We start from the raw sequence: 13904 nt of genomic DNA on the forward strand, positions 1-13904 counted from the left end.
GAGGGTGGTATAGTATGGTGAATATTTTTATCCAGAACAAGGAGAAGTTTGAGTAAGAACCGGGGAAACCCCGAGAGTTTTGGCGCAGGATTTCCTGTAGAAGCTTCCAAAACTGGTTCCCTCAGACGGGCATTGCGACCCCTTGTCTGGAAGATATTCACGTGTCATAGCGTAAGAACTGTTAAAATGGCTACTTTTGATGCAAAATGGACCGCAGTGGTGACTGCCATAGTCAACCAAACAGCGGAAAAACAACGAAAAAAAATAAAAAAGAGACTAGAGAAATTAAGATCTGACCATGATAAAAAAGACCTGCTGTCTCTAATAGTAGCAGAATTGGGAAAAATGAACACGAAAATAGAAAAGACACGATTCATGCAATAGATTGCATCCGTGCAACCTAATCTGGGATTAGGGTGTGAACCTGGAGGAAGGGGCTGCCTGCACTGACGAGTGAGGAGTTTAACTAGCCAGACACACCGTTGCTTGAATCGGGCACAAATTAAAAGACGCAGAGGCCATAACATGTTACGAATAAGACTGACAGAGATAAAAAAGACTGACAAAGAACAAAGACTTGACAGACGCAGAAGAACAAAGACTTGACTAAGACCTAGCACCTCTGAGTTCCATATGAGCAAAGAGAAACACGCAGATTATTTTTCCTAAAATGGTTTTAGAGTTATGACAATATATAATCCAACAAAATTTGCTATCGAAACCGCCAACCATAATATTTTTATAGTGCACAAAATTAGAGGGTTCCTTGCACTGTTACACATATCCAAGCAAAATTGGTACTGTGAAATTATATATCCTTAACTGAATAGAGATCGAATTTGGTGTCAGAGTTGCTGTGGCAGTTGGACCCAGACGCAGAGTTGAAACTGAAAGGGACAGAGTCTTTAACGAACAAAACTGGGAGCACAAAGGGAGAAAATACAGGAAGCTTACACGGGGGGTTGCAGAGGCTCAGGAGACACGGGATACAGAAATACAGGGAGAGCAGGGCAGGAGATCCAGACAGGAGGACAGGACAGGAGATAAGGACCGGTAGACGGGTAGACACGAGAACACATACGACGACGATCCGACAAGGACAAAGGGAAGAACCGAGGCTTAAATACAGACACACAGGGAAGGCAGGGGCAATTCGACACAGGTGTAACACATGAGGACTGGTGCAGACAATCACAGACAGGAAGTAAAACTAGATATGAGACACAAGAACCCAGACTACAAAATAAGACAGGAAACAGAACCCGGAGTGTGAAAACATGAAACACAGGGATGTACTAATAAACAGAAAACACTTTGGAAACGGATGAAACTAAACATTGACAAGTACAAAACCCTGACATTTGGAGTGAAGAAGCAATTTCCACACAGAAATTCTTTATTTATTTAATTGTCTTTATTTTTAGAATTGGAAAATAAAGACTACTTAAGAATTTTACTTGAGATTTTCACCCTTAGATATAATATGTGCTGACATTTTGCAAGTAAATTTTGTATCTGATGTTGTGATCATTTTATGATCAAAAGGGAGGAATGTAATGGAAACATTTTATCATTATACCACACTAAATATTATCTCTGCTTATGCATACTATTTCTGCTTGTGTAACTGCCAAAATGACATCAGAGCCACAAATCTGAGACTGTGCTCATCTCCCCCAACAAGACCTCGAAGAGGCCTTCAGCATGTGTCTGTGTCTTATCTCCTGGGATTTTAATATTCACTCAGTCCACACATGTAGTTCTCACAACACATAGTTCACACACACACACACAGTTCAACTCTTCACACACACACACATCTCTTCATTGAAGCTACATAAAAAGCATACGCCTGCAACTGTTTCTTTGTCATTACAAATGCAGTGTGCTACCCAAAGGAATGAATGTGATAAAATGGCCAATGAATGTGAACGAACAGATAAATCTGCACAGAAAAAGTTTTCTTTGTATCCTACAGTGCCTCAGTGTGTCAGAGTGGACCACGATCTCGACTGTGCCCCTCTTCAGAGACCTGAAGTGGCTTCAGCCCCGGCCGTTCACCTCCGCCCTGTATTCCTCCACGAACAGAACAGCAGACACCTGCTACAGGTGTTGAAATAGGGGACATTGGGCGGGGGAGTGTCAGGGGGAGCGAGGTGCAGCTGCTCAGGTAGATTTGAGGAGGGGGGGGGGGGCCAGGAGAGAGCGGTGGAAACTCTGATTCATTCGACGCCTGAAATACATGGTATCGCACCCACACCACACATACATGAAAGTGACACACCAAATGTCACTGACACACACACATTGATATTAGAAGCAATCACATGCTTAGAAATGAAAAATTACTTTTCTGCATTGTACATCACATGTTCATATGGTTCCTGATATCACATATAAAAAACAATGGAAAAGAGATGAATTGAGAAATTACCAGTAACTAAGTAATTACAAGAGCAAAATTACTATTGATTATATTAAATAGGGGGTATTACATTATTTTGAGGATGTTTATATTGCTAAGTTTCCTATTTGCTCCTTACGATAGCGTTTTGGAGATTGATTGGTGACTTAAGGTAACTAATACTTAATAAATAAAAAGAAATTCTTTACATGGGTAAATGAACAATTTAAAGATTTGGATAATGGAACTGATCTGAGTAATCCTAATATGAAGGTCATGCGAAGGAACTATGGTGACACAGCACCAAGTGTGGATGAAAGAATGTGGGTTTCCAACTGGGGGGAGTTTTAGTATAAGGCAGCTAAAACGGCTGAGACTGAAGCTAGAGGAGAGAGAAAAATTTAGTCAGGCCAGAAAAGTAAATCTTACATTTCAGGCAGATAGGAAGGTATGTGGAATGTGGTTAGAAGAATTGCATCAAAGGGACAGAAAACACACACTGGCAGGGACAGATAACACCTCACAAATGTCTCAGTGTCTCAAAATGCAGGTTTCCGACCTTGACTCTTCCCCGCCGAGAAGACGACAACCAGACAACACCAAGCCCCACCAGAAGCAGATGTTCCACAGGCAGGAGCCCAGGCTCCACAACAACCTTTTCCAGCTAATAACATTCCAGACCCGCAACTCCTCTCTTCTCTCGCACCAGACAAGGGGCAATATGGACTGGGACAGGATCCAGCCCAAATCGCGATGGTTGAAGTGACCTGATGTTGCCAGCCTGTTAAAACGTACAGGCATCAAGTAGGACTCGGGAAGAACTTAATAAAAACACATTCCGTTGATGCGAAGAAGATAATTAAACATTAAGAAAAGAAGAAGAAAAGAGAGACTGATCTGCATAAAGTCTCACTGACAATGTTCAGAGGTACATCGCGGACGCAAAAGAAGAGGATTTCAAGGAAGAAGGGGAGACGGCAAATGGAATGATGATTGGGACATTTGTTTTCACTGCGGAGAGAAAGGACATTGGGCAGAAATTGTCCGAAGAAACAGCAACAAGCTTACAAGGCTGATTGAACCGAGGCGGGGATGGAGGAGAGGGAGGAACCAGCATCTTTGAACAGGGAACGAGACCGTGAGGAATACCTCACACATCAAGAGGGTGAATGCACCACACCAACACAAACACTTATCATAGAAGTAAACGATTTTTTAAAAAAAAGAAAGACTGATAGGAACATATGTTAAATATCAATGAGATGTATATGAACAGACACCAGTATATGCATCCAGAAGATTTACACTGCACTGCACACAAACACGAAGGGAAAGATGCAGATTTTGAAAAAAGATGGTTTAGAGAAAGTTGTGTGAAAGAGAATTTAACACTAAGTTGTATTTTCTGGAATGAACATAGATGTGCTGTTTCTGTAATTTTACCCAAACCAGAAAATAAGTCACCCTCTCAGTTCCTTCACAGATATTCAGAGGATGCTTTCCTTTTTTGACGTTCCTGGTTCACACTCACATGTCTTGCTGTCAAAACACATGATGAATGGCAAGACTTGGGACCGTGGATAAATAAATGTGTCAATGCTGACATTGGGGAAATGATATCGGATCCTGTGGTTCAGTATATTCCATTTTTGAAAGTGTTTGGAAAATGATTTACATCTGTTGGTCACACTTTTAAGGCTGTTTAACTGGCACCAGACAGAAGCATCTGGTGTTAAAGGAGAACATGGAGCTTCAGTACATGACGAGGGAACAGAATCTGTAATTGGAATAAGGGACATCAGCCTTGCCTTAGAGGAAATAAGTGTAGAAAGACTAAAGTTGAGATCAGAATTCGAATCATCCAAAGCAATGCTGTCTGAAGCAGAGGATATTAAAACTAAAAGAGAAAGAACAGCAGAGCAGAGAAGGAGACGTCAGGCAGCTGATAAAGAGTGTGAGGAAGAGATAAGCGAAAGAAGCGAACAGAGAGAACATTGTAATGAGAATGGAGGCGTGGGTGTTCCTAAGGAAGTACAAACGCAAGTGGACTGAGCCACGGTGGGAGGGTCCTCTAAAGATCACTGCCCGCTCGTCGCACGCCATCCAGCTAGCGGACAGAGGCACCACTTGGTATCATCTCAACCAGTGTGCCCCTGCTGATCCACCAAGACATGTCCTGGAGAGAATCCCCTCTCCCCCACCGGCAGAAGGGAACACCACCGCACCACACGGAGTCATGTACACACAACTGAGTCAGACACGTTAAAACTCACTGTTATTTCTCATGATGTGCTGGTAACCTCTCATGAAGGTCATAGAAGAACGCTCCAATAGAACTCATGATTATCAGTGAACCAGGACCAACAGAACCCGAAGACACAATAAAACAAGAAAACCTGTGTACTTTTGCTGTATTTTACTTACAAACCTGTGATAATATTGTGTTTACAACCTGTGTTTTGCAGAATTTCAAACTTTCTAATTTAAACTGTCGATTAAGTAACAGAACTAAGTTCATATATCATTATTCAGTTTATCCAGAAAACTCTCCCCATGAATTTTCTGATTTTACCTCGTTTTTATAAACATGCTCATTGCAGTTATGTGTCCAGGAACACTAAAAGGTTGTAAACTCCTGGGTACAACGGTTTCCCAGCACATTGTATGAATTGTTGTTCCTGGCCTGGAGGGTATGCTTCTGCTATTTCTATCATTTTCTACTACGTCTTCCATAGATGTGTTATTGTTTACCTCAGGGTTTATTTGATATCGTGTTGTGGCGTGTGATACTCACACGCCACAACACGATATCACACAAGAGAGGGACATAAAAAACATCCTAGCTGATAACATGTTTTGAAAGGGTCTATGTGTTGTCATACTTTTTATGTTGTGGCGTATGGTGTCATACGCCAAGAGAGGGAATTGTTAGATATTCATGCCTCATAAGTAGAAAAGTACTGAGGAACATGTGACTGAGCAGGGGAATACCGACGAAAACATAACTCGCAGCCCAAGGTCACAGCCCAAGGCTGTGGGACAGGAGATATAGGTTCCACCCAGATTGTATGTGTATAAAAATCAGCGGACGATGTTGTCCGGGGCTGATTTCCTCATGATCCATCCTCGGGGTTGGTGAACGGAGGAACTGAGCCCAGAGACTCTGTAAGTATCATGATTTATAATAAAACATTTTTGTCTGATAACTACATTGTATGTGTGTGACTTCCCTCTATCAAACGAACACGGCGGACTGGAGAATTGAGAACAGAATAAGGTGATCAACGTTGCTCCGCCAACAACATTAACATTGTGTTTGGCTTCTTGAGGATTACAACTGAGACAGATGTTACTTTGTGTCTATTCAGATAACACTGTCAATATTAGATCAAATGATGTTAGATAATAAATGGGATAACCACAGCTTTGGTATAAACCGCAAGTTATTGTGATTACAACATATTTCAAAATACATATCGCATCAGGTTTTAAAAACTAAATTAATGATGTATCCCTTCCATCCTATACACAAAAAAATACACAGGTAATTACTTCCGCCAAGGAGGTTATCTTTTCATCTGCGTTTCTTTGTCTGTTAGTTAGCAGGATTATGCGACATCTTGATGGACTATTACAAAACTTGGAGGAAGGATGTGGTATGGATCTCAGAATAATCCATAAAAATTTGGGTGTGGATCCGGATCAGGGGGCAGATCCAGGATTTCCTTTTTTGCCTTTCTTTAATATTGTGGACATTTAAAAAAAATTCCTCAAGAAATAATACAGAAATCACAATGAAAAATATCTAGCATATTTGCAGAACTGATATCTATGAGTGTGTGTAATTGGGTGTGGCTTGATTGAATTTAGGGGTACTGATAGATCTTGGTGGAGGTGTGCACTCTGAGTGCCATTACAGCAGTATTTAGAATTGCTAAGGGTCAACATAGTCAACAACGTCCTCCTCTGGAATCTGCTGTCCACTGTCAAGACCCTATATAGGAAGATATAAGGAAAGACATGGTAATTTGCATTGACTTCAATGTGTATGATCCACAGAAAAATGCATTTCTCATACATGTATAAAACAATATTCAACTAATCACAGTATCTATGATTACTGTCCCATGTTAAAAGGTCATTAATCACCTGCATGTCCATGTCCTACTCATCTGAGCAGCTTTCATAAGCACTTCTTATAGCTTGCTCCTCAGACTCTTCAGGCTCTTCCCCCTCAACAAGGTCCAGCATTGATCCTTGAAGCCCTGCCTTTATCAGCTCCAAGTATTTTTGCCTCACTGAGGCAAGTTGAGATCGCTGCTGAAACAATCTGCAGTTGAGCTCTCCCTGGAGACCTTTTTTTTGACAAGGAAATCAATGCCATCTAGAAATGCATCCATGAAAATTCCATGCATTAGTTCACAGTGGTGGAAGGGAAAAACTATTGAGGAAAACAGATTTAAAACTAAAAACAAATGGGATACATTATTTCAAAAATAATAGTATCATCATTTTTCCCTGTGACTCTTCTCTCCCCATATTCACAAAAAGTTAAGGCAGGTGGTCTAAGCAAACCATTAACCAATGTATATGCTACAACAATACCAATCAAGCTGTGTCCATATTGTCCACAATGCTTAGTACACCTGCTGGCACCTGGGACACCCTCAATCAGAATCATGACAAATAATTAAATATGTTATATACCACTGGGCGGCAACAGCCATGGAAAGATGTAGCCAGCTTTTAAGAGGTTTTCAACAGCGCCGATTTGCTGTTGTGGCTGGACCATTTCGTCATGCTGAGCCACATGGACCTCAAGCTGGTTCCTTTCGCTCCACATGCGGCTACGAATCACAGAGTGTCCTGAGTTGGTGTCTGCGATACATTACAAAAGACACATTACAAAATATATTAAATATTCCATTGTTAAAACATTTTTGAAAGATTTTATGTATTCCACAATGTGTGTACCTGTATGACTGTAAAGACGGGCTCTACGCTGTCTTAAGCCCAGTGAATTCTCCTCAATTCTTCTCCTCACTTCCAGGAGAGAATCACTGCTGCAAGCTGGTGAATCTGAACAACACAAAGCAATACTGTAATTTTGATGTACATTGTGTAATGCAATGTTGCCACGTCTGTTGTCTGTTCTTATTTGAACACGGAGATAATAAGACACCTACCCTGTTCAGCCCAATCCTGTACATCTATGACCCACTGCTGCACAGTCTCATCATTCACAGACAGGTCCTCCTTGATAGCCTCTAGGCTCTGCCTCTCCCTCTGAAGATCCCTTTGGGTCTGTGGGGAAAATAGAGAATACAAATGTTATCTATTTATCACTGAGATTGCAATGTGGCCTTTTAAAAAATATATGACAATTACCTTATGAAATCTGGAGCATAAGGTATTGCACATGTTTTGCACCTTCCTTTTGTTCCAGTCCATGATCTGGACAGTCAGCATGTCTGTGCGGGCTGTTACAAACAGAAAATTATTTTACAGCACGTTGACATGAACCGAATACCATTCAGTCATTTTTTCATCCCACCAATGTTTTATTGACTGTTTTAGTACAGGTTGTGCTCACCTAACAAGTCAAATTAACAACAATACAATCAGTGTTACACTCTTAATTATGCTAATTGTCATGTAATGCTATTGATTGATTAGCCTGGATGTACAATTATTATATTAGATAAGTCAGAAACTACAACCAACCTCCTTTGCCCATAAACTTGGTGTTTATGGCAGTCCTGGAGAGGAAGGAGTTGACCATTTCCACCTCCTCTCCCAAGGTGGAACCAGCTCCATCCTGATTTCCTCCTCCCCATTTTATCTGTCATTTTAGGATGATACCGTGCAGCCCATTAGTATAAGGCCAGAGAAACATTCGCTGTTGTTTTGGCTCTGTGATCCAGCACATTTAAATAGAACAATGAATGAGAATAAAGTGTGTAGTTTAAGCTTTAACATGAGGGGGTTTACATTCCTATTTGTAAAACCATGTAGGAATCATACCCCTTTTCACATAGTAGCCCCACGAGTAATTTAACAAATGAAAATAAAATTGATGTGTAAAATTACCTCACACTTGATACCGTGTGCTTTAGCATGGAGCACAGACAGAAAGGGTTTCATGGCAGTGAGGTGATGATATTCAGGGTAGGCTTCACAAATTCTGCTGATGTAAGGCCAATATTTGCAAATAACGTCCATGCAAAAGAAGGTTGGAGGACTGATGGCAGAGACTTCCTTCTGCAGGAACATTGGATAAGCGAAGATCTCACCCCTGTAGGATTGCATCACAGCATTATGTCAAAAATACATAATAAGCACACAAAAAGACAGAAGTTAGGTTTACGATTAATTGATGAGTATATCGTGTTAGCAAGTATATGTCCTGAAATGGTGAAACCTTTTTGGAAAAGCATTAGTCAAAGGTGCAGTATCTCCAACAGCATTCTGCTGGTTAAGTTGCAGGGTTATTTTTATCTCTTTGTGAGCATTTCAAAAGAAGTAGAATTGATGTTAGTAAGAGGGTTATCAAACTTGCCTGAACATATTCAGAGCACGAAGAATAATCCCATGTCGGCACACAGCTACTTCTATACCCTGTGGAACAATGGTACACTTAATTTCACATAATTTGTCTGCATAGTAGAAAAGTTATCAATGGCAAACTACCCTTCCAGTAAATAAATTGCTAAAAAAACAATGTTACTGAGGAACAAAATAAAACTGCGCACACAAAAATGACCCTGTGCGCAGGGTCAATATAATATAGATTCAGTCTGATACCAACTACATAAGTTTGCAACTGAATTAGCATGTTTATTAGGGACTTAGTTTCGGTAATAAGTAATTCCAAGAGAAATCTCTTACAACACATACCTGTTCATCAAGGCTGGAGCTACTCCTCTTACTCGTCTCTTTGGCTGCATTCAACGGAGACCTGCCACAAACCCCCTTTCCTGGCACCTAAAAATGACAAAACATAGTCACAGTAGTAATTTTAATTCATCTATTAACATTTTCGGGTGTAATTTTGCAGAATATACTTTTGCAAATGGTAGTACTCATCTAAAATAAAATTGGGCTTGCAGTATACAAAGTACAATGACAAATTATGTGATTAAAAACAGACACTATTACATGCTTGGTCCTCCTTTGGATGTCTTCCACAAATGCTGCCACCTCATCATCTTTGCAGAGAAGCACACCCTCAAAGTAACTTGCTTCATCAGTACTAGAGAACATACATAGCAATATATGATAATTTAAATCATTTGAAATATTTGTTTTAGCACATTTTAAAGCATGCTTTATGTGGAGGTGTGTGGGTTTAGCTACATAAATATTGCGGCTGCTGCTGCAGCAGTCACGTAATCTATATTTGGGAGTCCCAGCTGTGGGAAATCCCAATCTGAGGAAAACACAGATTTTCAACCACGTGTGGATGTATGAGTTTCTTGATAGATACTCACAAGCTTATTATTTGTAGGCATTTCAAATTAAATCTGTTAACATTAACAATTTAAATGCAAATAGAAGGTTCCGTCATTTGAGCACAACAGGTTGAATGTGTTTAGAATCCCTCAAGTGGGTTTTTTGTTGTTTGGCTGCCACTATAACAGTTTGCATTGCTTAAGAATTTACACAAACACGCTGACATAACAAAAAATAACTGATACATGGACATGATGGGATAATGTAACATAAAAACATATACACACCACCCATCCTTTTTGAAGCGGTAGTGCTTCCTGTTTCCATCGACGGACACAGCCAGCATTTGTGGACAACAGGCTGGGCAGGTGAACGGCTGCTCTGAACATAATTTGTTCACCTCGTAAGAACATATCACCCACTCCATGAAGCTCTTGTAGAATGTGTCAGAACACACTTTACCAGTCTGTTGAAATATCCATTACAATTTAAGTTATATGTATGCAGAATTATAAGGAGACAATGATAAATATTGTAAACATATAATATATGCCAACCCACCCTGCCACACTCTGTTGTTTGCGCTTCGAGCATTCTCATAAAGCTCAAGCGAGAATTCCCTGGAGCAACCAACTTCATTTCCTTGAACCCTTGAAATATGGCTACATCATAGAGTGTGTAAAAATGGATGGTGGCTGGCCAGTAGCCACTAACTTGGACATCATTGAGCTCTGGTTTCCAGCTAGCACAGCAGCTTCCACACCGCAGCTCTGGGAGGTTCAGATCATATCGCCCTTGGAAAAAAACAAAAATCCTGTGATATTCTCTGATAAGAATATAGAGAAAAGGTGCTTACAAGCCTAAAATTGTCAGACAGTATGGAATGTTCATGCTAATGAGTTACCTTTCATGTTTATGAAGAGTATAGGCCTCCCTGGAACAACATTTACACTCTCTGGAGGGAATTCACAAATATGGTCTGGCATTTCCATTGGCAATATTCTTACTAAGGGAAAAGAGATTAAAAACATAAATAAATAGATTTGTGTTTTTAAAAAGAAAAGAAAATATATTTATTTACCACGTGTGATGAGAATAGTGCCCGTCAGCATCATCTTTCACAACAACTGTTGGCGGCAGTGGCTTGTGGAAGCCATGAATCCTGGATGCCCGATTGTGAAGTGCTTGGGACTGATGATGGATAATGTCACAATCACAGCAGTAATATTGCATGGGCATGCATTCAGCACATCTGATTGTGGCGTCCTTCTTCAAGCATCTTTGACAGAGCTGTGGTTTGATGCAGTTTGCTCTGAGCATATTGTCCATAAGCTGATGTCTGGCTTCCTTCCATCTCTCTGACGAGAAGATGTTTCGAGTCTTCCAGTCGCTGGCTGTTGTTGGTGTGCTGGCATCAATAATGACATCAGTGTCATCATGTGCAACACTGAGAAGACTCTCAAGTTCTTTAAGTGCATTATCTGTTTCAGGAAGAGAAAATGGTGTTGATAAGGAAAAGTATGGGCTGGGCCATCAAATGTGTTTGCCAATCAAACATGGCACAGAAATATAAATATAGAAACTATGATCACTTACCAAGTCCTTCCTCTTGGTCATCGGGCATCTGTACAGAAATCCCCTCAGGAACACTGGGATTGGATGATCGGACCCGTTTCGCTAAGAAGAGAAAGTTTAATGTGAAGAATGCCAACATTTCATTGCAGTGTCAATGTCAATCACTACTAATCTTCTTAGTTCCCAATGGAACTGCCCTTGTCTGGGGATCTCTTTCCTGTTTATCCTTCTGGACCAAGTCTGTTTTGTACACTCAAATTTGGTCAGGTTACTATTTCAGTTGTTATAGTAGCACTCCTCATTTGCAGACTGCATACAGTTTGCATGATAACACAGCATCTATCAGCACACAGATTAAAGTGTGAAGTGAAATAGGTTCATGAATCTCCTATTCAATCAACTCGGCCAAAATCACATGCCACCCCCATGCAAACCTGCTATCAGTGTTGATCTTGACACTCTTGTCACTAGCATATTTGCATTCTTCAGTCAATGCACAATAGTGTGATGGGAGTGGTTTAGCCTCTATTGTATCACACAGTCGTAAACCCACTTGGTTATCTCAGTTGCTGCATCCTTTGATGCTGAACTTATCACCAAACAACTATCACTTCTGCATAATTAGCTGTTTATCCTTTAAATCTAATTCTAAACTAGGAGAAAAAAAACTTTTATTTTTTTTCCTCTTTAGTTAAGAAAACTTCTACGCAATCATGTGGCTATCCCTACTGATGTAGGGAAGAGAGTCGCATAGTTAAAAACATTGCATCTCTAAATAGTGATGTCTATCATCTAAGGCAATACTGTCCCATATCTGAGCCACCTGGTTGTTAAAAGGTGGGAGGTATTTTGCTCAAGCAAAATCATCGTATCAGCATATTGGCACCAGTAAAGTCATATATCATAGCGTCACATATCACACATCAAATATCACAGCTCTCTCAGCAGTTGTCGAAACTCTAAAACATTATTTGAAGCTCTGCTTCCTTTGTTTTTCCTTACAGGAAAAAAGTAGTGTGTTAACAGACGATCTTTACATATTCCATACGAGGATTCAGATATTCTTTTCTATTTGAGTCCTTCTCCCTTGATCAGACCCAAAACATATTTGTGCCCGGTCCACAAACATGACGGTACCTGTTTCAACTCAGGAATATCATTAATGTTTACACCAAAACTAAAAATCGTAATACATTTTATCAAAAGATTTACCACATTCAGGAATGAGTTCAACACTCCTAATTTCATTTATCACTATGGAAAATCGTTTGCGATTAACCTTTAACCCTCTTTTAAAATATTTTATTGGTATTAAATGTCTTTTCCCCTCCAGTAGTATTATAATCAAAAGTTGATATTTTAACAAATCTTTAGCCAATGAGTCTTATCAAAACTACTAAGACAACACAGTGTTTACTATCTCAATACAACCAACTTACTTTATCCTTTCTTTAATTCACATCCTCTACAACCTTCTTAAACTTAGTTTGCTCTTACTTAATAGTTCGCTTCTCTGAGTAAATAACATCTATGTTCACATTTGTCTGAAGTCTCTCTGCCTCTGCCTTTCGCAAGAGGGTGTTACTTCCAGAGAGTAGAAAAGAGTCTAGACCTCCCATTGATATGCTAGTGTCAAATCCCCCTTTCTCTATCTAACAAATGCAGATGTTATTTAGACTCCAGTTACCTCTAATGCCCTGTGGTGTTTAAAATTTAACATACCACTCAATGAACACATCAAATCTTTACCCATAAGATTTATCAGGCAGTGTGGTAACAACAAAAATGAATCTTAAAAAAATCCCCTTCAACCACATCATGAAAAATAGCAATTGTACAGTGCATCTCTCTATCACTGTTGTACCTGTTGCTCCAATCATTATGAGATATCCAACATTCATTTTAGGAGTAATATCACACTCTTCACATTTATTAACTGATTCCGGTTCCTGAATCTACAAATATATGTGATGTTTCTACCACTCACTGTGATTTGTGTGTTCGGGCATTAGTTTATACACATCATTGTGAAAATATTTAGCATAAAGTACAGTAGGCCTCTCTCTACTGATCTTCTGATCAAGCTCACAATGGTCAATAGCAATCTTAATCATCTGTTCTATGTGTAACATTAATTCACATGGTGTGTGTGTAACCGTGTTCTTACTATAGTGACGTGCTTGAAACTCTCTCTCCATCTCAGTGTCCTCACCAGATGAATTCCTTCACTGTCCCCAGCTCACCGCTAATCAATCGCACTGTGTGCGCTGCTTCCCAGGGCATTCTCTTGCCCACCTCTTGGTGGAGCTGAATCTAGTCGGAGACACTGAGACTGGAGATTATTTCAGTTCCTGCATATTCACTTCAGTTAAACAACATCCATACACTCTTCAATCCAGCACAAATATCCCTACATTCATTTTCCTTTTTCTTTGTCCTCTCTACTTCGTTCTTATTCTTTCTCTCTTTTCAC

General features: G+C 39.9%; 1 protein-coding gene across 1 annotated transcript; it reads right to left on the reverse strand.

Annotated features, from left to right (window-relative positions):
* Window positions 1-7103: 7103 nt before the first annotated feature.
* Window positions 7104-11694, reverse strand: LOC117756567. Its single transcript, XM_034577107.1, has 9 exons — window positions 11453-11694; window positions 10938-11337; window positions 10761-10862; window positions 10418-10650; window positions 10144-10322; window positions 9563-9656; window positions 9302-9388; window positions 7591-7708; window positions 7104-7282 (listed from the first exon to the last, which is right to left on the reverse strand). The coding sequence occupies exons 2-9, from the start codon at window positions 10969-10971 to the stop codon at window positions 7104-7106; spliced, it is 1026 nt and encodes a 341-aa protein (XP_034432998.1). The 5' UTR covers window positions 10972-11337; window positions 11453-11694.
* Between the last annotated feature and the right edge of the window lie 2210 nt (window positions 11695-13904).

The sequence above is a fragment of the Hippoglossus hippoglossus genome, chromosome 22 (genome assembly GCF_009819705.1).
Source record: "Hippoglossus hippoglossus isolate fHipHip1 chromosome 22, fHipHip1.pri, whole genome shotgun sequence".
Taxonomy (NCBI): Eukaryota; Metazoa; Chordata; class Actinopteri; order Pleuronectiformes; family Pleuronectidae; genus Hippoglossus; species Hippoglossus hippoglossus.

Bases quoted from the DNA above. Each gene is read 5' to 3' on its own strand.
- LOC117756567 (XM_034577107.1), bottom strand. From the start codon at position 10,971: ATGATGCTGACGGGCACTATTCTCATCACACGTG. The intron at 10,863-10,937 runs GTAAATAAATAT...CTTTTCCCTTAG, and splicing joins CACTATTCTCATCACACGTG to TAAGAATATTGCCAATGGAA. The intron at 7,283-7,590 runs GTAGGTGTCTTA...AATGTATCGCAG, and splicing joins ACAGGATTGGGCTGAACAGG to ACACCAACTCAGGACACTCT.